At 40.8% G+C, this 27,646-nt stretch overlaps 1 protein-coding gene across 8 annotated transcripts in view; it reads left to right on the top strand.

The window, feature by feature from the left end:
* NEK10 (NIMA related kinase 10) overlaps positions 1 to 27,646 on the top strand; it is a gene marked incomplete at its 3' end in the record, with an annotated part of 201,020 nt that overhangs the window by 163,598 nt on the left and 9,776 nt on the right. For 4 of the 8 annotated variants that reach the window (XM_080824599.1, XM_080824596.1, XM_080824597.1 and 1 more), the window contains 3 exons: positions 8,200 to 8,229; positions 10,055 to 10,155; positions 18,976 to 19,086. In XM_080824599.1, the coding sequence (XP_080680725.1) occupies positions 8,200 to 8,229; positions 10,055 to 10,155; positions 18,976 to 19,086 (242 nt within the window). The remainder of the gene's footprint in view (positions 1 to 8,199; positions 8,230 to 10,054; positions 10,156 to 18,975; positions 19,087 to 27,646) is intronic. The other 4 variants (XM_080824601.1, XM_080824598.1, XM_080824595.1 and 1 more) reach the window with 1 other exon arrangement.

Genomic DNA, 27,646 nt, shown 5'->3' with positions numbered 1-27,646 from the left:
TTCTCTCCAATAATTGTCTCCAATATACCTTCTGCTCCCCTCTCTCTTTCTTCTTCTTCTGGAATCCCAATTATTCTAATGTTGTGTCGTCTTATGGTGTCACTTATCTCTCGAATCCTCTCCTCGTGTTCCAGTAGTTGTTTGTCTCTCTTTTGCTCAGCTTCTTTATTCTCTGTCATTTGGTCTTCTATGTCACTAATTCTTTCTTCTGCCTCATTTATCCTGGCAGTGAGAGCTTCCATTTTTGATTGCACCTCATGAATAGCTTTTTTGATTTCAACTTGGTTAGATTTTAGTTCTTTTATTTCTCCAGAAAGGGCTTTTATCTCTCCGGAGAGGGTTTCTCTAATATCTTCTATGCCTTTTTCGAGCCCGGCTAGAACCTTGAGAATTGTCATTCTGAACTCTAGATCTGTCATGCTACCTATGTCTGTATTGATTAGGTCTCCAGCCCTCGGTACGGCCTCTTGTTCTTTTTTTTGAGGTGAGTTTTTCCGCCTTGTCATTTTGTCCAGGTAGGATTTGCTTTCTCCTGCTGTGGAATTCCGCTGTTCTTGGTGACTGAAGTTGGTTTTGGATGGTTTCTTGTTGATCTTCTGGGGGAGGGGCCTGTTGTAGTGATTCTCAAGTGTCTTTGCCGCAGGCGGAATTGCACCGCCCTTGCCAGGGGCCGGGCTAAGTAATCCGCTCGGGTTCGCTTTCGGGAGCTTTTGTTCCCTGAGCGCTTTCCGTAGAGTTCCGGAGGACGGGAATGAAGATGGCGGCCTCCCAATCTCTCGGCCCAGAGGAGCCGAGAGCTTGGGGTTCCGCTCCTCAGTGCGCTCTCAGAGCAAAGCGCCCAATAGCCCCGCCTCCCTGGCTTGCGGTCGCGCCTCGAGGAAAGCAGTCAATTGTTGGAGCTGGAGAAAAGCGCCGGGTCGCTTTTGTCTCCGTGGCCTCTGGCCGCGCTCCGAGCCCACCCAGCCTGCGACCGGCACAAGGTAACCCCGGGCTTAGCGCTCACTCCTCGGCTTTGTCGCTATAGCCGGCTTCCCCGCTCTAATACCTGCGAGCTCTGCGGCACTCAGACACCCCCAGTCCTTCTGTGACCCCGCGGGTCCTGGGGTTATGCTGACCCCGCCTGGGTTTCCCCCAGTTTAGCCTCTGGAGCGATGTCTCCCAGTGGAGCCGACTTTTAAAAGTCCCGATTTTGTGCTCCGTCGCTCCGCCGCTTGCCGGGTGCCGGCCCCTCCCCCCGGGGTCTATCTTCCCGTCGCTTTGGATTCACTTCTCCGCAGGTCCTACCTTTCAGAAAGTGATCGATTTTCTGTTTCTGGGATTGTTGCTCTTCTTCTCTTCGATTTCCCGTTGGATTTATAGGTGTTCACAATGGTTAGATAAGCTATCTAGCTGATCTCCTGCTACCCGATGTCGTCTCAGCCTGCTACTTCTCCGCCATCTTGACTCCTCCGGGCACAGAGCCTAAAGTGGGACTTGAGCTCAGCTAAAGGCAGCCGCTTAATCAACTGAGCCACCCAGGTGCCCCTCACCTTTTAAAAATATTTTTTAATATATTTTTTATATATATATATGTGTATATATATATATACACATATATATAAATATATTAAAATATATTTTATGTATTTACTAGAGAACTTGCACATGCAAGGGGAGGGGCAGAAGGAAAGGGAGAGTGAAAAGCAGACTCCCCGATGAGCAGGGAGCCCTATGTGGGGCTTGATCTCCCTGTCATGGAATCCTGAAGGCAGACTCTTAACTGACTGAGCCACCCAGGTGCCCCAGACCTCACCCATTCTTAACTGACATTCCTCACTGTGGATTCTATAGATTATCTGGGATATTTTAGAGAGTGTGTTAATTAATTTTTAAAAAATTGTGTAACTATTTCTTGTTTTCTACTGTATCGGAATGCAAAAGCACAATTCTTCTTAAAGTTATTCTTTAGCAAGTATCCTAGTTTTATTTAACCCATTATTGATAGAACTAGATGGAGAATAAAAGAGCTAGTTCCAAGAGCATTTGAAGAACAAGGATTTGTATAGTCCAGAAAGAAAAGCTGAAATAACATTGTTAAATTGAGCATAAGACTGGTGAAATAAAACTATCTATTTTTGTAATTAACTTATTGATCAGTCTGTAAAGTCATACCAATACATCAATTTCTGCAGGATAATCACGAACACTACAGTATGTAAACTGCTTGTACCTTTATTGGTGTGAATTATTGGTTAGGTATACTGGGACATTACCTAGTAGCATTAGACTGGGATCAAATGGAATTATTAGAAAATGCTCTAGCATGTTGTCCGAGATTCATACAATAATAATTTTGCCTATTTTCCATGACTGGGATAAATTCTTCTTGTTCAGGTAGTTGAATGGGGCTTGGTGTGCCATCTTTTCTTTCTGTGTTGTTTTGTTTTGTTCTTTAGTTTAATTGATTAGTTTTGTATCCATAGTGCTGAACATAGTGTGTTTTTGCACCACAATATTTTCTTCTCGAGAATTCTGGGTGACATCTGTAGAGTTGACTTTTTAAAAAAATGTTCCCTCTAGGAAGACTAAAGGGAGCAAGCGTGACTTGCATAGTCATTGTAGCATAGTAAAAGAAATAACTAAGTCAGTGGAGAAAAGTCAGGCTGTACGGACTACACCAAATGCATATGCTGTTTTTAGGCCACAGATTCAAAACCAAAAAACTAACTTTTTATATTTTCCCAACACTAAACTTAATTTTTATATGGAGCCCCATTCCACATATCGGAACACAGGGTCAGTTACCTAACAGGTAAATTTCAGTGTGTTAGTGATTTCTTTGTCAGCTTAAAATTAGACAAGCTGAGGCTTGCTCTTCTCTCTGTTATTCTCTGAGTGGCATTTTTGGCCTTGTGGTACTGGGGTTTTGAGACCGCCTGTGCTGGTATTTGATCTGACTACTGAGTATGGTTATCCTTCCACATTGGCATCCAAAGAATGTAGTGGCACAGCCCTGCCTGATTTCCAGTTCCCAGTCCACATGGTTTCGTCCGTGGCCATGAATGAAAGCAAGACCTCTATAGGGCACACTCTCTCATTCTGTCAGTTCACCGTCTCAGGGGCCTGGGAGGGTTGACTGGTTCTTCTCCACTTCTCTGGGCCTGGAGACTTCAGAACTCAGCAGGCCCTCTGTCTCTGACACCCTGGAGAGCTCTCTCTCCTATCCCACCCTCCCCCCTGCTGTGGTGCAGGGAACATCTCATGACTAGGGTTCTCAGCGTTCCCTGCGGGACCTGAGCCCGCAGCCCTACCACTCCTGAATCCCCGACTTAAAGAGAGCTCCATCATCCAACTCTCCCTTCCTCTTGCCACCACCCAGACTGCCTAAAGTAAGCTAGGATTTGAGTCTCTTCTGAGACTTCTTTTCTTCTGGTCTTTCTGTCCTCCCTCCTCAGAGAAGCTTTTCTTATGCCAGGGGGGTGGGGGGATGGGAGGGAAAGGTTGCTTGGCAACAATTCTTTTGAATCTCTCTTGCCTTCTTCTTAGACTATTGCTTTTTAAAGCCCAGAAATGTACTCTGTCTGTTCTTTGGTTCCTCTCTACTACCCCATCTTGGGCAATGCTAGCCTCACACTCCACTGCTTGACAATAGGAAGCTTCTGAAGTCGAAAGTAAGTATAGGAAATGATGTAGCAGTAAATTCTCTACACAGCATCCTCCTTGGGTATTATATAATCACTTCTAGGAACTTCGACCTTAGACATCCCGAGATTATATTTTATAGTTTGGAAAAGTAACAAAAGAGGTCACACGTTTAAAAGTGGGGAAAACTCTAATCCTCACACATACACAAATGAAACATGAACAGGATGTGAGGTGCATATCGTAAAGGTGATTAAGCCAGAATTCAAGAAGGAAGGTCTTCAATGCAGCCTTGCTTTTTTGGCCTTTAAACAGCTTGTTTCTGAAGATTCCAATGAAAGGGGGTGAAAGAGTCTGATCACCCAGTGAGTAAAAGAAGCTGAGACTTTGATGGAGCTTCCTGCCATCCTGTGGGAAATACCACCAGAGGAAGTGGGAGGAAGTGGGGTGGGCTGGAGGCGAAGGGGGGTGACTAGGTGCAGACTGTCAAGTCTCTTCCTAATAATTCCTACCTGCTTGTGAAAGTGCTGGTCAGTCTTGGGAAGGATTCCATGCCCAAGCCCACTCGTCATCATCCTCTCTGTCACTTCCCTCTCACTTTCCATGGTATGTCCTTCTCCCAGTGACTGGGATCCAGTCTTCAGCAGTGTTCTTGGCTTCTGTTCCCCATGGGCAGATGGCCACCACATGCTATTCCAAACCAGGTCTTCTGACTTTGGCTCTGGGCTTCTTCTTATGAGATCACCTTTCCTGAAACACAGTCTCCCTTATGGCTCCTCACCATCGTATACGGTGCCTGGCTACCTCTTTAGCTATACTCAGTACTGTACCTTTTTACTATAGGGCACACTAGATAAATTAGACAATTTGCTGACAACTTCACTTAGTTGACTCCTGCTTTTGTTGAAAACCATTCCTTCTACTCAGAAGCTGCCGCTCACGTATACCTTCCCTCACACCAAATCCATGTCCTATACTTCTGCTTATTGAAGGCTTACCAATTCTCCATGGTCTTCTCACATGTAACTCTCTATCCCCCATCTTCTGGTTATCTGGGTGAACTTTTCATGAGCCTTTCTAGGTGCAGTATCCTTTGTTGTACTTCTGGTGCCTTCTACGCTGTTGGCCGTAGAGGTAGATTATTGAACATTTGTAGTTTTGAACTATTATTCAGTTACTTTATTTCATTTTACAGAAGCTAAGGAAAAAGGTGAGAGTAAATCTGATTTACTATACTAAAATTTAAAGGGTTGCATTGTCTTTCAACAGGGCATTTGGTCAAATACAGAGAAGCCAATATATGTTTTGGCCCCATCCGTAGAGTAAAAATATTCCTTGCTTCTTCAGAACCCAAAATGTTCTCTTCTGCAATTGTTCAGAATTTCCTGACTCTTAGCAGAGAGAATTCAGAAAAATAGGAGTTTATGCTATATCTTGGTCAACTTGGTTACAAACTTGAAGTGTAATCCATATTTTGTTCAAATTGTAGTAATTAACAGCTTCAGAGCTTGTGTTGTGAACTGTAGTTTCAGTAGACTGGATATATAGCATAAATCAAGTCTCAAAGCACCAGGAAAGAACCCCTAACTTGTCTATTGTAATGTACCATGAGTAAAAAAGCAGAGAGAGTATACTGCACAGACTACAAAGACCTAATGCTTCTGGTTTACTACCTGTAGATGCTTTCCAAAAATATTTAATCCGTTAAATGTACCAAGGCCTAGATAGAACATCATGTTAAAAATAGTGACTCTTTTAAGAGAAATAATATTTGAGGTCTGGGAAGGAGCATAAATATTATTTTATATTGGAGGTAACCAGAGGAATTGTGTTAGTGATGAGTCAGGAAGAGAAGTAGGAGCCCCTCAGCTCCTGTCTAGACTGAGTGAGTGGGTGTTTTAGGGCCTGCTTCATTTTATGGTCCAGCCATCACCTGCTCTGTGATGTCATTGGACAGTTTCCTTAATCTTACACTTCCTTAAAAAAAATATATTTATTTATTATTTTAGAGAGAGAGCACATGAGTGAGGGGAGGGACAGAGGGAGAGAATCCCAATCAGCCTCTGCTCTGGGCATGGAGCCCCATGTGGGGCTTGATCTCATGACCCTGAGATCACGACCTGAACCTAAACCAAGAGTTAGAAGCCCAACTGACTGTGTCAACCAGGTGCCCCATCTAATCTTACTCTCTTTATCTGTAAGATGAGACAAGAACAGCTACCCTTCAGAAGTTTTCAAGGATTAGATGAAGCTGAATATGTAAAACCCATCCCAGTGTCTGCCCCAAGTTCATGCTGAAAAAGCACTGGTCTTCCTCTAGATTCTCCTACTTTTTACCCTAGAGAGGTGGGGAAAAAAAAAAAATTTGCTGTTTAGGGTCATGCTCACCAGAGTAAGATAACAAATATAATTACTTTAAAAAATTTCTGATACCTTTAAATAAATTAACATTTATAAGGAATTTTGAAGTTTCCTTAAGTTTTAAAATTAAATCCACTAATTAAAGTCACTATTATAATAAAACTGGAAAAGGAAATTAAAATTGAGTCAATTTTAAACTTCGGTTTGATTTAAATTTTAATTGGACCAAATATTGTCTATCTTTTGTAGTAGGAACTACATGTTTTTATATGAGTCATAGGAATATATATGACCAACATTGGAATATAATCAGCTTCTGTGATATTTTTTAAGAGAAAATTATTTTAATAAAAATATTCAGGACAAAATTATCCCCATAATTATGTGTTGCATGTTTTTTGTGAAAAGTTAGGAAGTGTAGTATTTTTAGTTTGCCAATCTGACAGATTTATTGAGAGAGAATGCTTTAAAACTCAGAATGGTATGGCTAACATTTGGCACAAATTTGGTAGTTATCAATATCTAAATAAACAATAAAAATTTACAAAAACAGTACCTATGTGAATTTTTATCACTATTGTTTTCCTAAAATTATTAAGAGCTAAATAAATATACATTCTGATGTAAGGAAATATAAAAATTTGTGAGCATTTGATCAGGTAGAAGGGGGGCATTAATGGTTCTCATACCCAGGATTAGCTGAAGTAGTTCAGGAAATCAAGAGGGTTTGTAAATGGTACAGCCAGTATATAGAACTATCATTCCCAGTCTCAGAGTTCCTTTTTTCCTCCAATCCTAACTCATGAGATTACTCACATCTCAGTAATCCTGCCAGAGCACCCCTGGAGTGCTGAACTGGTCCTGGGATCCTATCTTGCCATTTTACAGCAGCAGTAGGTATCTGAGAGACTGTTCTGGTGGTCTCTAAGACTAAAAATTACCTTTAGTCTAGGTGATAGGTATGGGAAATACCTTTTAAATTGAAAAGAAGTAACAAATTAGGTGAAAATACTCTTAACATACAAAATACAATAAAATCATTAGTATTTAGACTACATAAAGAGCATTTACAAATCACTACGAATAAGGAGCATGGGACAGAAAGAGGAAATTCACCAAAGAAGTACAATAGCCTTCTGTTAGGTAAACACAAAATGAAACAAATTCAGATTGGCAAAATTGAAAAGTTAGATAATATATAGTGTTGATTAAGGTGTAGAAAAATGGACTCTCTTCCGGTCAGAGTGCAAATTGTTTCAGCTACTTAAATATGTATTTGTTAAAATAAGAAATATGTGTATCTGAGGGCCCAACTATTTGATTTCTCCTATCTCCCTGAAGAGACCTTTTGTCCTTAGACACAATGAGGCATGTGCCCTGTGTGCTCACAGCAGCATCATGTATAATCATGAGAGACTGAAAGCAAATTAAATTCCCTCTAAGACAGAAGTGGCTACAGTAACTGCTGCATGCAGAACATGTAGCACTCTTTAATGGTGGTTATAAAGAATGGCCTAGAACTGTGTGTGTTGATAAAAAAGAATCTCCATGACAGACTGAGTCAAGAAGAAAAAAAAAAATTGTAACACAACCTTATGATGTGTCCCCATTTATTTAAAAAGAGAGAAAGAAAGAAAGAAAGCATGAGGTAATACTATAGACTTTCTACAATAGTAGCTTTCAAACTCTTTTGGAAATGACCTTCAACAAGAAACACATTTTATATCACAACTGAGTGGACCCTTACTGTATGCAATGCACTCTGAAATTCTTCTATCCTGTTCCATGTCATTCCATTCCATTTATCAAAATGCTGGTCATGACCCATTAAACTGTTTTCAGGATTCAACTAGCATTTGAAAAATACTGTTCTGAAAGTACACAGTAAATGGATAGAAAAGGGACCAGAAGGCAACACACCAAGCTGATGTCAGAGGTCACTTCTGGGGGAGGCGCTGGGGTGGGGTGGGGGTCGTTCCAGGGAGCCTCCAGCCCTCTCTGTAATACCTGGGTTGTTTTACGATGGACACGTGTAATTTAACATTTTTAAATTGATTTTCTTAGAGAATGAACAATCAAAATTATTTCGAAAGACCAAGATTTACTGGGACTGAGAGGAGTGGTCAAGAGGTCTTAAGAAAATCTTAAGTTGCTTTGCATAATTGAGTAGTTCAGAAGACAGGCGTTCTAGCTAACCATCTCTGTTTTTGTGTTTAGGGCCACAGATGAGCACATTCTTGTGGCAAGGTAGAGTCAAACCCGTGTGATATCCCACTCAAAATGTCATCACAATCTCAGAACTCTCTGCCACGCTGTGAGATTTTAACTCGTCACCTATGAATGTTAAGTCCACATATCAAAAACATAGAGTAGTCAACATACAGGTGATCCAAAAAATCAAACCCTCCAGCTTCAGAAAATGTGAAGTTAATGTTCCTACAGCAACAGTGTCTTGGCCACATTACATGGTCTGTAGTTCTCGGTATGGATCTAGGAAAACAAATACTTACGTTTTAAGAATCATTTCTATAGGAAACACCACTGTAGAAAATTTGACATATGTACAATGTGACCATCTCTGCAGGCTGGAGCAGATACCTCCAGCATTCTGTTTTCTATTTTAGACCTACTTTAATTTGTTCTGACTTACCTTCATATTTTTACCCTAAGGATAATTTATCAAACATCATACTAATGTCAAGTAATTGATGCTTAAAAGGACTTAGACACAGTGCCTAGGGTAGGTAAATCCTTTGCATTTCAAACATTTAAACAACATATTAAATGCAGATAAGCTGGAACCGGATAATTCATTATATGAATTTCTCAACTCAGTAAAGATGCCCATAAAGAAAATGGTACTTCTTTAAACATTATGTTTGTTTTCTTTTTGTGTCTGTGTCCTAAATATAAATTGTCACATGCTTATAATAGAACAGGTTGAATCTTTTAATGACCGCATGAAATTTTTTGTTGAATGTTCTGGAAACAATTTTTTATGGTAAAATATGCAAACTTTCTCAGAAAGCATTTATATAAGAATTATTTTTCAAAATTTTAGCTGTTGCTAAAGCAATGATTATGTTCACACTGAACTTTCTACAGACTCAGGGTGGTATGGAGGGAAGTAGAGCCTTCAGAGCTTTTCTTTTTGTAGAAAGCATGCTATAGGTCACAGCACGGGAGGGCAGGAGAAAGAGGAACTGGGGGTGGGGGGAGGATTCTATACATCCACACATCTGAAGACTCTCTTCCATTTTCTCCAGTGTGGATCCGAGGGTGGGAAGAGTCAGAGGTGGCCTTGTGGCTAATCTAGAGTTCTATATTCCTCACATTTATGAATGGATGACTTGTGGCTATGACCTCTGAAGCTGAGAAAGCAGCTCATATGCAATTTGATACCAAGTTAGCCTCAAACTGTGAAAAGTGGTGTGGCTGGTTGATAAGAACTCAGGATAAGTTATGAAATGTGTCTCATTTAGACCTGGAGAAAAATCCAGGTGAAAATTTGTACTAATCAAAGGTTACAATCACTTTCAGTCCCTTGGTTATTACAAATTATACTTTTTTTGATTTTTGGTTTTTGTTTGTTTCTGTTCTTTTTGTTTTTTCCTCTGTAAGATTGCCTATTCAGCATTTGCATTAGTAGTTTTAATAAAATTAGTTTTAAAATATGATATTAAGGGCATAATGACTGTAAAATTTAAAAGGCTGATAGTCTGTTAACTGCACCTATCTGAAGCCCAGCTTTTCAAAGATCACAGTATCCAAAGCACCACTGACTCCTGGTGACAGCCTGACATGATTGCAGGCAAAATTTCCAAGAGTCTTTTAGATGTTATAAAAGGTGACATTGTTATTTTACTTAGCAGTCTTATAAGTAAAGGAAAGAAGCCTTGCATCCCATATTGTAGAATATTGAAGTGTTACAGGGTCTCTGCATATCATTTCATTGGTAGGATAAGGATCTTAGCTTAATTTTTTTTTCAGAATTTTACACCATTTTTCACTAATATCACTTTTGAAAGAGAAAACCAGGATCTTGACTAACTGCAGAATGTATCATCCGCAGCGTCTGCAGGAATTGCTGTGTCCCAGAGGAAAGTACGACAGATCAGCGATCCTATTCAGCAGATCTTAATTCAGCTGCACAAAATCATCTACATCACACAGGTCAGCGTACTAGCTTTTTATTTCCTTTTCATCTTAAGAACGAGTTTCATGCTAATATTGTTGAAAACTACTTTGTGGGACTTTCACTTGGAATGAATGCTGATTTTTATCCTTTACAACTACATACATTTGAGAACATTCTGGCTTAGCAGCGGGGCTGGAAAGGTCATTGGGTTTAAAAAAAAAAAAAAAAAAGCAAATATGGCAGGTTTCCCCTATGGTTCCTAACCTACTCTTTCATTGTCAGTGTCCCATTAAAAATAAACTACAATACAAATGGTCCTTCAGTGTGGGGGTGCAAGGCGACAGAGCTGGGTTCTGAACAGCTTCGCTACAGGAAAGAAAGAAAAGGAGTGCCCACTCACTAATCTTGAGGATGCTGAGTTAAAACTAGAACATCTCAGAGAAATGAAAACACAAGGTCTGAGATTATTGACTCTTAGGCACTGAGGATGCAATCAGTTAGAAAATGGCTATTAATAATTTACAGAAATCTATCTAGTATCTATATATCTAATAATTTACAGAAAGCTATCTGATAAGCAAATTGAATGTTCATTTATCAAAGTTGACCAAAGTCCTATTGTTAATAAGAAAAGAAATTTTTGTAAATGAAGTGTAAGCATTTGAACAAGAAAGTAACAAGTATTTTGAAGCTTAAGATTGCACATCTTATGCAGTTCATTCATTCATTCATTCATTCCTTTGACATATAATTATTAGGTGCCTATGATTAGGTGCTACTGTTCCATGCACTTGAAACATATCAAAGAGCAAAACATAGAAACATTTCCTCAGTCTAAGATCCAGAGAGCCAATCTGGCGATTCTGTCAGTTGCCAGTTGTGGCAATTCCAATTATACATTCAAGTACTAGAGGGAAATTCCACCAGGTCTGTGGACCAGCTGGGTCCACTGTAAGTCATACTGGTCTATTACACTTAACCCAAAAGCAAACAAACAAACAAAAGATACATGCCAATTGGTATGCCACAGTGGCATTATCAGACTCTAGCAATTGGTGCTAGTTTACAACCAGTGTCCAGTTCTCTGAAAGCCTGTGTATTTCCTTCTCCCCAGTGAACAGTCACTCTGATAAATGGCTGCAGGTCTCTCTGGGCAAGGCTTCAAGGAAAATTTATAGCGTATACTTAACAGCAGTGTTTCGGGGCACTTCCTAAAGGGGTCCCAGCTTTCCCACTAATCAAGGGCTTTGGGTCTTTGAATTGACTGAAGTCTAGAAACTATATGAGTCTGTGACTCTCCACTGTGGCAACAGCAACAAAATCAGTTTGGGTTTTTTTGTTTGTTTTTTGGTTTTGGGGTGTTTTTTTTGTTTGTTTTGTTTTTTGGTGGTTTGTTTTTGTTTTAGTTTTAGTTTTTGTTTTTGTTTTGTCCATGAGGCCTAGTGTTTCTTTTCTGTTGTTTAGATTAAGGAATAATCTAGTAAGCTGACCACCTATTTCCTTCCCAGGAACTCCCTCGTCAGTTAACCACCACCAAAAATCTCTATGGGCCAAGGCATTCTAATTAACAGTACATCTCTCTCACCCTTTATGGTAAATGCCTGAGTTTGTCGCTGGTGGTTAAGTGCTGTCATTTGGCTTTTGCTCCTCTGGGATCACATGATCCTCATCAGAATCCTGTAGTTTCCGTGTTGTCCCTGGCCTACAAAGGAAAGCAACCACAGTAGTTTTTAAGGATGCCAGGGCTCCTCTCTCTAATGTATTTCTCACTGCCTTAATGACAGGAGTAGCTTTTCAGTGTTCTTGCTGAACGTAATTGGGGAGTGAGTGTGCAGGTCACATATGGTAAATCTATCCCAACATTCCTATCTCCAGATCTTTGAATTCCCCCGTCCACATGCCAGGGAAGCTCTGGCATTTTATCCCTATTAAATGTAGGCCACCACTGAGTCAAGTTGTAGTACACCAACCAATTAAGCAGTTACCTTCAGCTGCATGACTAATACATGAAATCTGAACTCTATAGTAAAAGCACTCATATGAATGAATTCAGCCTGTTCTAGTGCTATATTTCATCCCCCTTGGCCTAAAACCCTGAGAGCCTACTACACATGTTCTCTGGGTTGCTGCTGATATATAATAACAAAGTCTTGTAATTCTTTTGATGGATAAGCTACTTCCTCTTGGGTCATACTGTGTACCAGTTCCCTGGAATCATATTGAGTCATGACCCTAGTAATGGACTTGAGCCTCATTGTTGGGGACCTTATGAGGAATAAGCATTCCTTTTTAAGGTATCACTCCTCATCTGTCCCAGATGTGTTTGGTGTAAAGTTTTCAAGCAAAAGAAGGTTTGATATCTCAGACACAGAGTGACAAGCTACTTCTGCTGGCAATGATAGCTCCGAGTGACTTGAATTTCAAAATTGTTACTTTCATCTGGATCCAGCAAAATGTCCCTATTTCAAGTTTTAGAATCCCATTCTTTTCCTAACTTTCACATGAGAAACTTGGCATGGTGTGCATTTAACTGACATTGTAATTTAGCAACCTGCCCAATTAAATTCGTATTTGATTATCAGCCATATCAGTGCTGTGATAGCAAGAAATAGCAGGTCCTTTTATAGCTATTGTGGAATCTCTTTGGGTCTTAGCCTCTGACTTGAACCAAGAGTTAAAGGACCCAGGCTTGTCATTTTTTTACGTGCTTGGATGCACTTTGAAGAATGCCTCCCCTAACGCAGTCCTTGTAGTCTTCATACTGACTAGCAGTCAAGTGCGGCAGCCACGTGAACTTGCGGGGCACTTGGTTCAGTTGGCTCTTTATCACGGTGACACCCTGATTGATTGCGATGCCACTGCATGCCATGGGTTACCTTCATCCTCGGTCCTATGGCAAAACTCAGCACTGGACTCACTTCCAGGGAACCTTCAAACCAATTCCCAAATCCCATCTGTATTGGTCCTTCTCCTGGGACCTTCCTCGAACTGCTCTGTATCAGCGAGGGTCCAGTTTGGAGACAGAAACTACATGGTAATTTCAACAGGGAAGATTTAATATAAAAAATTGCTTAAAATTATTAATAACATCAGGGCATTATTTAAAAAAGAGGGGAAAAGAAAAATCTAAAGAATGTAGGAAGAGCAGACAAGGAAGTCACTACTTATAAGGCTGGCGCAGAGAGCATCCAAGAAAGGAACAAAATAAAAGAGGACAACCCCATCCCAGGCTGAGGTCCAGACCTTATTGGAAAGATCTGAGAAATCCAGTGAGGTGCTGTGCTAGAGAAACTTGCAAGGAACTCTTCCTCTGGGGGACTGGGGCAAGTCATCCATGGTGAGTTGTCTTGTGGAACTTGCTGGAAATCAGCATGTGAGGCTTGGACTGGGAAATGTCCTCTATGGGACCAGAGGAGGCTGTCCAATGGTAGGTGCTGCTCCGTGGAACATTCTGGGCACCTGCCACTGAAGTTGCTTGGGAGTGAGCACCGCTTGGGTGTTTCCATTCCAGCTAACCACTCAGGGCTGCAGGACTGAAGCACAAGCCTCATCCTCCTCCAGCATCCCTCCAGTGCTCTCTCCCAGGGGAGATGAACATCACGTCAAGGGAGAAATTCCAGTATCACATGCAGGACACTGAAGGGTGGATTTGGAGCTGAGAAGCAACCCATGGGCAGCTGGCACACTTAGCCTGGGAGGCTAGGCAAGGGGCTCCCTTCTGTGGGACCTACTCACCTTTGAGTTCTCACTGCTTTCCTTTTCCCTTTTTCCCTAGCCTGGCTCTTATTTATCACATTTCCCCCCAAATTAGGCATTCTTTTCAATCACCATGAAGACTAGCCTTTTGAGACTTGAGAGTCTGAAATTGATTACTTTTTCCTCCATTTTCTGCTGTCAGCCTTTCCCTTAGGCAATCCCACTGAATTGTCTACCTGATTAAATGAAATAGGGTGTAGGGGTCCACAGCAACGTGAGGGGATGTGGAAAATTGTTTAATAAATCAAAACATAATCTGCTATACCTCTGTTGAGTAAAGATATTATGTTCAAAAATGCATTTCCATTTAAATGCTGATGTAGAAATATGGGGAAGCATTCTTAACTTTAGTGTTATGGAAATAGCTTTAAATAGCTTATTGGTTACTCAATGCTTAAGTACTAAATTGAGAGAAAATAGGCTTTGAAATTTAAATATAGTTTCCATATGCCTGTCTTGCTAATTTTTATATAATAAAAAACTTTTTAATGGATGCATTCCATTTATTTATTGGATTTCAAAATATGTTAAAGCAAGAATGAAATGATTATAAATATCTTATTATTATGCTCTTACACTACCAGCATAACAAATGATTTCATATTTTTTGGCAAGATGGCATTCCTTGCTACAAGCTCAGACGTAACCATTGTGGTTTTTTAAAAATGTATTTCCAGAATACTTGAAGGTTTATGACATTGCAAATAGTAAGGAATGTTCCCCCTTTGGGGAACTTTAAATTACAATGTTAACCCAAGTCAATGTGCCTTTCAAATAAAGGAGATAAAAACAAGTCTAAACATTATACTATTGAATTTGCTATAGGTTAAAGACCAAGATCAGTTTTCTGTGTCTGCTAATTACAAAGGAAAACTGCTGAAAGTAAACCTGGATCAATAAACAAACAGGCAAACAAACAACTTTTGTCTGCATGTTTATTTCCAAGTCAGACTCCCTTGCAGACTTCTGCTGTGATAACTGCCCTGAGTCTCAGGGCCAGGTCCCTCCTGACAACCGCAGATAACCTTACAGAGGAAACTGTTTACTTTTGGCCGGTGGTGGCCTTTCCCATCCAGTTTCCATGGAGACAGATCTTGGAAATCATCTAAAAGCAACTATTTTAAAAGGCAGGATGTTAAAATCCTTACGCTGTCAAAACAGATTTGACATCTGTTTTTATCAAAACTGAGATTGTAATCTTAAGACAGCCAGCTGAGAATGAAATCAGTGGTTCATTTCCATTGCTGGAAACCAAAATCGATCTTTGGGCACATAAGGTGACCAATGTATACATATGTCACCTTTTGGTCCAAGTCTTTGTGTATGATTGCTTAGGTAGAACCCATGCAGCCAGCTGAAGGTCTGGATTTAATTCTGTACTTACGATTTGATTGCTTTGTTAAAGAAATGCTTTGAAAATCAGCATATGGCAACTTTTAAAAATTAAACAGTTGTCTCCTAGAGGACAGATAGAGAGTTTACATGGCTCTGCTTTGGACTGCCATCTTAACACTCTCAACTGTTGCCAACAAAACAAAAAAATGTGGCCGGGAACAACAATGTGCTTCCCCCCGATGCAGTTATGCTAGCTACTGTCATCAGTGAAACAGACTGGTTTTTTCAGTAGTAGTGAAAGATGAAACTAGAACCATCCTTACTTTCTCTTATCTGGGTCTCCTGGCTACTAATGGCAGGGGGGACAGATTAAACAGAATTGAGGGTAAACCCATGTATCTAAGTGCAGTCGTGTTTTGGGAGTTTGCAAATTCTAAAAGAAAGCTTACATTTTGTCTGTTTATTTTGATAATAGTCTTTGAGTATTTTTTTAGCATTTACAGAAATCTCCTCTTAAGAAGCAATATATCAAAATAGTTTGTTTTTGTAATAAGATATTATTTAAGTCACTTCAAATGGCATCCTCTCACCTACTGATGGTCTGCTAACATATTCTTGGAGATACTAGAGAGTGTGTTTTTAGAGAGTATCTGAATATAATGCAAGTTCAAGAAACTCTAGTATAGAACACAGAGATCAGATTTCATTTTTTCCTGTTGTGACTTTGTTTGGTGTGGTAAAAACAAACAAAAAATAAGCTTTTAGATGGGTGGTGAGAGACTCACCTTTTCTAGAATCAGTTTCTTTATCGGTAATATTCGGGTAGTTTATGGAGCTATTGTGTTAAAGGAGATAAAGTATGTGAAGTATTTATAAAGTATTAAACGGTAGTAATGCTATAGTGGTGTGTTTGCTCTAGGATAATAGTTGTGTTAAAAGACATACTACATCAGAAAATATCTTTGCAGGTTGTATAATGTTTTTAAACTCTGATTTCCTTACCTATAGACTAGTACCTGCTTTATAAGTTTATTGTGGGGAGAAAAGTGACATAATACACATAAAGGAGTGATCATAGTAACTGGCACATACAAATCACAGGTATTAATATTCTGTTCTTAGTGTAATTGTCCTTAAATATAATATAGTAACATAGTTACATTTTCTGCAATTGAACTATGCATGAGTCATCATTCTGTGTAAAATTTTAAATTCTTCCATGAAACTTTTAAAGATGGATGCTGTGTATAGTGACAGTTTTTCCAGTAAGATAAAATAGCTTTCTAATACTGCCCTGTGTATGAATCTCTAGTTCACTGTTAACTTATTCAAGAAAGCTTTTATGAGAATTAATTCAAGCAATCAGAAGCAATAAAAGCAACTCTAAGTTAACAAGAGGTTTATCAAGTTAAATAAATAGCAAGGATTTTTAGAATATTTGAATTAGTAATCTGATACTGATAGCTGCCAGTGTTGGGGTAAGTCTCTTTGGAAGGAAACTGAGGACCCACTGGTCTTCACGCCTTCAAAGTTTGCTGTGCAGACAATTAGGTGTATCAGAGGCTCGCTTCTGCCTTTCTCCTTGGCAATTAGAATCACGCAAGACAACTAGACGGTCCTGGGCCAACACTGCCCTCTGGTGTTTGATTTTGGGAAGTGGCAACTTCCAGTGTCAAACAGTAGGGAATTACCAAATCCCCAAAGGTTATCTCCAGGCGCTTCTCCCATCCCTTCTCAACTCTAACCAACTCCTTTGCTAGGAAAGTGTGCAAATAACCCTTCTCTTCATTGTCTGGTCCTCCTCTTAAGTTAACCTCATTTCCCTTTTGCTAATCTCTCATGCACACATATATCATGTGTACTCATTTTCCTTCTCATCTGTCTTCCGACAATTTGCTCATTAATGCCAAGAAATCTTTCTCTGTATTCTCTCTCCCTCTCTCTCTCCACATTTCTTTATTTCCCTTTTAATTTTATGTAAAATGACAGCAATAATTATGACTGTTTGCTGGGGATAGGGAGAGTGATTACATCTGGAGCAAGGGACAAGAATGCTATATTATTGACACAAAAAGAGCTCAGCAGAGATTCAGTGCTGTCAATTTACAGAACCTTTCAGTATAATAAAGGGCTTCAGACCCTCCAGTAGAGTCTTGTTTCCTCTGTACTTAAACCTGCTTTGACTCAAACAGAGTCAAAGGACTGACTAGGATTATAGATGCATTGTAAAAGCACATTTCAGTTATGTTGTTTCTCTGCTCACAGCATTACGGTGCTTATTAATGGGTCCCATATTCTATTGTGTTTAGACTGATGAACAGTTTTTCTTTGGCTATAGAGTCAGCTGTTGTGAGCCCCCATTGACCCTATTCATTTCTCTAGTACCTTTTATACATTCCCCTGCTTCATGAAACTTCAATGAATAGACATTTCTTGTATTAACCAGGATATGGAAAGTTATATTATACTAGCAAGCCCCAAAATCTCTTTGCTTGATACAATAGAGGTTTATGTCTCACTTAGCTAAAGGTAGACAGGTCAGGTGGCCCTCTTCCTTGTGGCTATGCCATCTGGAATGGGTGGAACCCAAGCTCCTTGCCCAGGGTGGGCAGAGATGGAGGAAACATACTGGCTTTGCATTTCGTCATCCTCAGAATGACACATACAATTTTCATTGGCCCAAAGTAGTCACAGGGCACCAAACCTAAGCTATAAGAGAGTATAGAAAAATGGAGTAGGGGTGGGTAAATGATTGTCACTACCATATTGCTCTTTCATTTGATGTAAACTTTGAGTTATAGTCTTGGTTTTTTTTTTATTTTTTTATTTGTTCATTTGATTTGTTTGGTTTTGCTTTTACTCTTAAGAGCGCCTACCACCACGTTTTCCTTCCCACTTAGCCATCTTTGTTCTTAATGATTCTTTTTTGTCTCCTTCCAGGTCCTCTCCATATTTTAAACAAACCAGACATTATTTGCACTCTGAAACCCTTTATCATTCTGACCCTATTTCTCTGCTCTCTTACCCTTCTTCCAAACTTTACTTCATCCCTCTGTGCTTTTCAGGATCTTTGGTTTCCTTGTCTAAAGTCAACTGCAAAGCACTACAAAATCAATTTTTGAAATCCCCAGTTTCATCCAATCACCATATTTTCTAAGATTTTAAAAGGGACTTCCTACTAAGTTATTAAATCCAGCTCATCCTGGCCCAGCCCCAGTGTATGCTCGCTCATTCATTTTCTTCTTCTTGACAAAACTGGTCCCTATAATCCAATTTCCCTCTATGTGAATATTCAGGAGCATCCACAGACAGACATAGGACTCCATAGTAATGCAGATATGTACTTCCTATTCTAAAGTATCAGATCCATCAGGACAAATGCCTTGCTTCCCGTGTTTAGCAGAATTCTGGGCATGACGTAAGCACTAAACATCTGCTAGAATGCATCTTTCCTTGTGAAGTCTCTCTTTTACCAAATTCAATTTATAGGTGCAATGTTGTTATGTGAGAATAATACCAATAAAATGAAAGAACAATAGGGTAAATAGAAGGAGCCTTTTGAAAGAGAGAAGAGTAACGTATTCCTTTTGGATTATGGAATGAAACAATATCACACCTCATATGCTATTTGAAGTAGAATTTTTATTCTTTTTTAGTCCCTTTGAATTAATATTGTTACACTGACCCTCAGTGAATGCTTCCTGGGAGTCATCTGTGCAGTGTTAACAATTTGCTTATAATAATTGTTTTCTCATTTTATGCAGCTTCCTCCAGCTTTGCACCACAATTTGAAAAGAAGGGTTATAGAGAGATTCAAGAAATCCCTCTTCAGCCAGCAGAGTAACCCTTGCAATTTGAAATCTGAAATTAAAAAGGTACAGTATTCAACACCTAGGAGTTCTTCTCTGGCTAACAAAAACACATCAGAAGAGCTAAATTTTATACCTTCTCTGCTTTGTACTTTAAACTCTATCCTCTATTAAAGGATGTTATCATTGTTTTAGTCCTTTCAAGCTGCTATAAAAAAGACACCATAAACTGGGGAGTTTATAAACCACAGAGGTCGCTCACAGTTCTGGAGGCTGGAAGTTCAATATCAAGGTGCCAGCATAGTCAGGTTTGGTACAAGCCCTCTTCCCAGTTACAGACTTGTGACTTCTGTCCCCACTTGGCAAAGGAGGCAAGGAAACTGTCTGGGACCTCTTCATAAGAGCACTTTTTGTAGGAGCACTCCAGGGCTCTGTCCTATGGCCTAATTACCTTGCAATGACCCTGCCTCCCAATACAATCACCTGGGAGGTTAGGTTTCAGCACAGGAATTTAAGGGGATGCGAACATTCAGACCATAGCACTGCTTATGATATGAAACTGAAGATGTCTTTGCCTCTGATTTTCTCACCTTTATTTCTGTGGCCGTCATCTCAGAAGCTTAATAGGAAGTTCTTTCGGTATGATTACTTGTTTTCCTAAGAATAAATGTCTTTAAATATCTTTAATTAAAAAATATAATTTAGCCTTTTTAAAGAGAATTCTATCCCAATATTTTATTAGAACATTCTCCAACAAGCCTCTAAATTGAGCTGTGCTACTCTGGACAAGTTGTTTAACCATCTGAAGCTGTGATTTTGATCACCTACGAGGGTGGAATGAACCACTATTGACCGTTGAACAACATGGGGACTAGGCACTGATCCCCTGCTCCTGCACAGCTGAAAGTCTTTATATATATATATAGAGAGAGAGATAGATAGATATAGATATGTGTATATATATGTGTGTGTATATATATATGTATATATTCATTTTAGAGAGAAAGAGAGCATTAGCACGTGCAAGTTGAGGGAGGAGCAGAGGGAGAAAGAGAATCTCAAGCAGATTCCCCTGAGTGTGGAGCCAGCCTTGGGGCTTGATCTCATGACCCATAAGATCACAACCTGAGCCACAACCAAGTGTCAGCCGCTTAACCAACTGAGCCAGCCAGGTTCCCTGAAAATCCATGTATAACTTTTGACTCCCTAAAACCTTAACTAAGTGCTCGCTATTCACCACAAGTCTTGCCAATAGCATAACCAGGGGATTGACACACATTTTGTATGTTATATATTATATACTGTATTCTTACAATAAAGTGAGCTAGAAATAAGAAATATTAAGAAAATCATAAGGAGGAGAAAATACATTTACAGTACTATACTGTAAGAAGTCCACATATAAGGGGCACCTGGGTGGCTCAGTGGGTTAAAGCCTCTGCCTTCAGCTTGGGTCATGATCTCAGGGTCCTGGGATCAAGCCCACATCGGGCTCTCTGCTCAGTGGGGAGCCTGCTTCCTCCTCTCTCTGCCTGCCTCTCTGCCTACTTGTGGTCTCTGTCAAATAAATAAATTAAAAAAAAAAAAAAAGAAGTCCACATATAAGTGGACCCATGCAGTTCAAACCCATGTTGTTCAAGAGCCAACTGTATTTTTAAGCTTCTTTCCATCTTCGATATTCTGTAATCTCCTAGACCTCGGGTGTTAGTAAATATTTCTGTTCACATACACAAAATCTAAATCACAGAGAAGTTAAATCAACCAGACAGAAGGAAAATTATTTATCTCTATTTAGCACAACTTGATGACAGACCCCTTTGTCCTGGCTGGCAGCCGTTTCCATACATCCCTTGGAGGTGGTCACAATCTCCCCTTCTCCTGTCCAGGAAAGACTTGAGGCCCAAGCCGTTTGGGCCTGCTCCCATTTTAATTTATCTGTCTTTATCTATCTGTCTGTCTGTCTTTCTCTCTATCATCTGTTTTATCATCTTCTTAAACTTTGAAACAGTCACATGGCCAATGAACTTTTTTCTTTAAAGTTTCTCCTTTCCTGGATCCAGTCTTGAGCATAAATATACTCCTTATTCAGGCAGTACGATGGACTCTTTGGTAAGAAATGCAAACAGTGTGTTTGCTCTGTTGCCTTCCCTCTGTGGTATCTGCAGCTACACAAACAGGAGATGGGAAAAGAGATAACAGTGGCAGATAAACAAGACAGAAACCTGCCTCATCAGAGATGAAAGCACAATTCCTTTCACGGGTTGTGTTGGCAGATCAGGCCCAGAAACAAAGCTCAAGGAGCTCGAAACAAGTGGATGAGACTGTGGATATTTGTCTTATGATATTTACATATTGTACCGTGAGTACCAATAAATATGTTTTAGGAAGACAGAGGCGCAAATCTCCCATGAAAATATTACATGTTGCTAGGTTTTAATATTCTTATTAAAATGATATGCAGAATAATCCAGTTTGTACACAAATTTATTTTAATAGAAATCCCAGCTTTAAGAGATGAAAGTGCCCGCAGCAGGCTGTCTGATGCACAGAGGTGCCTCCAACTCTTCCCCAATGCTGTGATTTTCCACCCATGCACGTCCTTAAAACAGATCGCTTGCTCTTTTGTTACTGAGGTGCAAGGGTTTGCATCCCTTCCTTGCTGTGTTTCTTGTCTCTCCTGATAGAAAAAAGATTCTCTTCCGTTAAAATGGCTCCGCCTGCCTTGTTGGCTTTCCCCTGTACAGTGGCAGCCTCTCTTAGAGCACTTACCTTCTGTCCTTGGTTTGGGGAATGAAAATGGATTAATGAGGTGTTCGAGGGCGTTCAGGGAGCCTGGGTGAGGGAACCCAAGGGGGCATAGACTTAGCCTTCTTTTCAGCGTCATTTAGAGGCAGTTCAAATTCTCCTGTGAGGAATGCCATGGTCCCCTTCTCTGATAATTACGAGCTGTGGTGGTTCATACTATCATGGTGTTTACCCTCCTGATCGTGGAGGCAGGCCTCCTCTTCTGTGCGGAAACTGATCTTCTGCCTGGAATATTAACATGCTTCCTATTCTCCACCACTGAACTGAGAGGCCAGCTCCTCCATAAAAATCTCCCTTGATTTTCCCTGTTCAGAATTAATCTCCCCTTTCTCTGTGCTTCAGGCACTTTTTCACTGTATTGTGGTTTATAAAAAATTTTTTAATGTTTTTTTAAAGATTTTATTTATTTATTTGACAGAGAGAGACAGAGTGAGAGAGGAGACACAGCAGGGGGAGTGGGAGAGGGAGAAGAAGGCTTCCCGCTGAGGAGGGAGCCCAATGCAGGGCTCGATCCCAGGACCCTGGGATCATGACCTGAGCCGAAGGCAGATGCCCAACGATTGAGCCACCCAGGTGTCCCTCACACTGTTGTGTTTTAAATAGCTTTTTATCTAGCTTGCATTTTTGTTGCCCCCAAAATCAGTGGGAGTGTTATGTTCATCTTTGATTACCTGCAGTCTTGCATGGTGCTTGGCACATGATAGAGCTCAATGTATGATCGTCGAATACAGAATATATTCTATGTTGACAAATAAGTTCTGTGTAATATAGTCTATATTGGGTCTATTCTTTATTGATATATATAACATATTATATGACATACATTGACATATACCATATTTATATATTTTTATATGGATATAAAAAGAAGCCCTCCTGCCCTCATTTAAACACAAATGAGAAGAGTCTGTGGCCTCTGTTTTTCTCCCTTTCTGGTCTAATCTTTTGTTCGTGACAATTTTTGTTTAGAAATGGATTTTTATCCCCTGTATAATCTTGGTGGAGTGGCCAGTTAGCCTTTTTGACTAATAGTCACCCACCCCAGGGCCGTGGAAGAAGCAAGCAGTGATAGTTCATAAAATGCACTTGATTTCCACCTTCCCCTCTGAAACTTGTCCTGAGATCCAGGGAGTCCATGTCTCCAGTTTGAGGAATCATTAAGGGGTGATTGTGCCTTCTGATGAATGGCCCGAGACCCAGCAGGATATACAGAAGAGTGAAAGAATAGAAAAGCCGTTTCCTAAGAAACTAAGCTCTTTATTTATGACTTACCTAAGCTGATCTTCTGTCCAACCTGCTCAACCTTGGCTAAAAATTGTGAGGGGAATAAAACATGCGAGTAATTGTACAGTGTTTTGGGAAACTAAGATTTTCAGCATGGGAGAGAGGAGAAACAGAAACAAGATGGGATATATTAATTCAAATTAGAATTGGAGATCCCAGTATGAATGAGTATGAATTCATGATAAATCTTTTTTAAAAATGCACATAATCCTAATATTTTCACTAAGTCGTCTCGAAACTAAGCAAGCAGCAGTGAGCTCCCTTAGCACTCGTGCCTCCTCGGAGATACAGCTGACTGCCGGAAGAGCTAGAGCAGGGACTAAATTAGGTGGAATGTCTTGACATAATAGATCGTGTAGTGAGGATGCCATCAAGGATTACTGAGGATGTGTCAAAAGGACTCAGGCACCAAATTAAAAAGGCTCCTACTGGCTAGCTATTGGATAATTAGAGCATCAATAAGAATAATGACTGCAATGGATTGAAAGAATTAACTAAAGTTTAAATCTAAGAGTTCATGACAGAAAAAGAAAAATCCTTCATCGGTTTCCTTTGGAGGATGCTAAGTAACCAACTCTTTACTTTGAAAATTATTTACAAAAGGAACGAATCAAGCATTTATTGTGCCGTTGCCTTATGAATTCTATCCCAGGGTAACTAAATTGATGAAGGGGAAATTTCTTATTTTTTTTAAAAGATTTTATTTATTTATTTGACAGAGATCACAAGTAGGCAAAGAGGCAGGCAGAGAGAGAGGAGGAAGCAGACTCCCCACTGAGCAGAGAGCCCGATGTGGGACTCGATCCCAGGACCCTGGGATCATGACCTGAGCCGAAAGCAGAGGCTTTAACCCACTGAGCCACCCAGGTTCCCAAAGGGGAAATTTCTTATTAAAGTAGTCCTTCAGCTAATAAGAACTAGAGGAATAAAAAAACGTTGCCGTTCTGCAGCCTCTAATGGAATGATGGGTCTAGACACCACCCCAGTGGCTTGCTAATGTCACAAAAAAGGGGCAGCCAGACATTATATGGCTCCTGATGGATGTGCAGTACCATCCATGAAGTATATTTGCTAAAGGCTTGGATCTGCATCCGAGGAAGCCTCTAAATATGGTTTTTGGAAATAAAGTCACTGGAACACAACCACAAGCCCTCCCTCACATATTGTCTGTGGTCACATCCACCACCACGTAGGCACAGTTGAGTGGCCATGGCACAGAGTACACGGCCTGTAAATCTGTCAGTATTTCCTATCTCACCCTTTACCAAAGAAATTTACCAACCCCTGCTCTACCTCGAGCTACGCATGAGTAGCAGATACATGGGACGAGAGAACATGTGAAATGACACCATAGGGATAAGCAGGAAATCCAGACTAGGGAATCGTACAGGAAAAATGACCCTTGTTCTTATATAAAGAAACTGCAAGGAAAGATGAGCACTTCTCTTTGGTTCCTAATCTGTACTTCAACTCAGATCAGCAAGGTCAAGCTTACCTTATTCAGGAGCTGGCAGTCTCTTTAATTCCCAACTCTAGGTTTCCGGCTCTTTTCCAATTAGCAGATTGCTCCTCTCTTCATGCTTTAATTAATGTCTCTTGATGCACATAATAATTATGCCTTATATTTGCCTAGCCCTTGTCAGGGCCCCATGGAGGCATCATAAATCAGCAGTGCCCAGCGCCAACCTGTTTGGACAGAGTGGAGAAGCTCCTAGAGCAGGGCTCTCCCACCCAGCAGGGTTAGGCCATTGTTCATTTTCTCCCTGGATACCACCTTCAGTGTCTGAATGGAGGTCCTGGGAGGAGGAGCTCATGGTTGGAAATAGCACAGGACAGTGGTTTGCCAGCCTTTGCTAAGTTATGGAATTCTTTGCTAAACACGATCTTTGGTGGAAATGTAAACAGCAGGGCAGCAAGGCTGCTTCCGGGGGAAGTAGGGTTGGGGGTGGGGATGCGATGTGCATCCCATGGACATGATGATGGACCATCCCTGTGAAGGCACCATGCGTACGTATGCGTGGGCGCTTCCGTATCAGAGAAAAGGGATATAAATACCGGACATGTCTGTTAACAAAGTGGCCTACAGAAACCTAATAAAAAAGAAAAAAAAAAGAGCTGAAGTTTAGAAAAGATGAAAAATAAGACAACATATTATGTCTTAACATATTATAACTAAGTCGAAGCAAAACCTAAAGGAAAAAAAAGATCAGAGGACTGGTGAGTGCCGTATGATGTGGCATGTTTATCCCTTCTGGCCCCTAATTTCACTTTTGCTGTTTTATTTCTTTTCTACCTCAGCTGATTAGATGCCAAATAATTGGCGTAGTCGGTCTGCAGCAAAGATAACCTTATTTTATGATATGGAAGAGAAGATACAGTTTGGGGAATTTAATGAAGATTACAGTTTGTGTTTCTCTTTTAGGTTTGGCCTAAAAAGTACTAGAATCTCAATCGAACAATGAAGTGCTAAAATTGCTCAATACTTGCTCAAAATCAGTTGAGTGAGTTTTGGGGGAGAGGGGGTAGTAACAATGATACAGTCTGTTCTCTTTAATATTTGCTTGGCTTTGGTTCAAAAGTGTGTACGATCATTGTCTCTTTCGAACTGTAGATGTTTATTCAGAGCAGGAGAACCCTTTCACGGCAGTTCAGAGGGTCTTAAGCATTCTTCCAAAGAGAACATATATGCCAAAGATGGGAGAACCCCTCTAAGCTGAATGTTTGAGAGGCAAGAGAGGGCCCACACGGCTCTGGCCCAGGACTGCTGGATACCTCGGGGCCTCTGCCCGCCATAGGGGCTCCTCTGAACCATTCTGTGGTAGCTTCCGTAGTCCCCCTACGGGGTGAGCCTTTTCTTGCCTATCTGGTGTGTCCAGAATTGGGCTCGCTGCCTTCTTCCTTCCTACATCTGCATCGCTATCACTGGAGGCATGTTTTCCTTCTGCTCAGTCTTTAAACCTTGCAGTCACGTTCAGCCGCTCCATGTTATTTCTTTTGTCCCGTAGGTCATTAACACCGTAGGCAGTTTTGCTTGCCCTTTGATGTTAAAGCCCTGGGTTATAGCCCTGGTTCTGCCACTTACCAGGTATGACCCTTGAGAAAATTCCATTTCAATGTCCCCATCTGTAAACCTGAGATAATGCTTACCTTAGAGGTAGTTGTAGGAATCAAGCAGAACATCCGACGTGTCTGGAATGTTTAAGGACTCAGTAAGTGGCTGTAGGAGCTACTAGTGTTATTAGGGGAGGGTATTCGATCTTCCTCTTGGCTACCACCTGGTTCAAGGTCTTAATGCTTCTCTGGGCAGCTTCTTTGCTGACTTCCCTGTTCTCCAATCCATCTTGCCAGACCGAGTTTCTAAACATACTGGCTCTTTTTTTTTTTTTAAGCATACCAAAAAACCGTGTAAGCCTCCAGTTTTTTGCCTCACCATCTAAACACTGGCATCCAGCGTTCTAGGCCCCCATTATTTGCAGGAGCTTCCACCCGGATGTCCCCAGCCCATGCAGACTGCTGGTGCACATCACACCAGAATGATTGTTTCAAAACAGAAATCTGACCATGTCATACACGCACCCACCCACACAGACACACAGAAAGCTGTTCAGGGGCTCTAAGTAGAAACTGCCAAATCACCCCACAGTATTCCCGGTCCCATTTGGTCCAAGCCCTGCCCATCTCTTGGTCCTCATCTCATCCCTCTCTCGTTCTTCATGATCTCATACCAGCCGCAGATCCTGTCTGTCCACCATGCAGCCTCCTCCTGAGTCTTCGCAAATGCTTGTGTTCCCGCCTTTCCAGATCTTCCCGCTGCATCCTTGACTCATTCTTTCCCATTCTTTCAGTTCTCAGCACGTCATTTTTTCAGGAAAGCCATTCCTGTCTAAGTTGAACCTGCCCATTACCTCCGAGAACCACCAGCCCGTCCTTCAATGCATTCCGCACAGTTGTAATTTCACGTAGATTCAGATGGACACTTCACAGCTATAGTCCTCCCTAACTAGGAAGTAAGCTCTGAGAGTACATTTTTTTTTTAAAAGATTTTATTTATTTATTTGAGAGAGAGAGAGAGAGAGAATGAGAGAGAAAGAGCATGAGAGGGAATAGGTCAGAGGGAGAAGCAGACTCCCCGCCAAGCAGAGAGCCCGATGCGGGACTCGATCCTGGCACTCCAGGATTATGACCTGAGCTGAAGGCAGTTGCTTAACCAACTGAGCCACCTAGGCTCCCCCTGAGAGTACAGTTTTTGGCCACCATTGGTTGTTTTCATTGTTTGGATCTGTGACACATAAGAGTTGATACAAATCCCCACTGCATTAATGAACAGCATTTGCCTTCCTCTCTTCAACCTAGATCCCCTCACCTCTATAACATGGACTAGTGTCATCACCCTTTCATCACCTTGCTACCGCTAGGCAGGGCCCAGCCTTTGCCCCCAAGTTCCACTCACCTGAAATGTCTGCCTCGCTTCCCTGCATCCACCCAAATCCATCCTTCAAGGCTCGGCTCCAGTGCTTCTGCTACAGAGCTCTGAAAA

The sequence above is a fragment of the Martes martes genome (assembly GCF_963455335.1).
Source record: "Martes martes genome assembly, chromosome: 1".
NCBI lineage: Eukaryota > Metazoa > Chordata > Mammalia > Carnivora > Mustelidae > Martes > Martes martes.
Note: the sequence above shows the minus strand (reverse complement) of the source record. Positions and strands in the feature narration are given on the sequence as shown.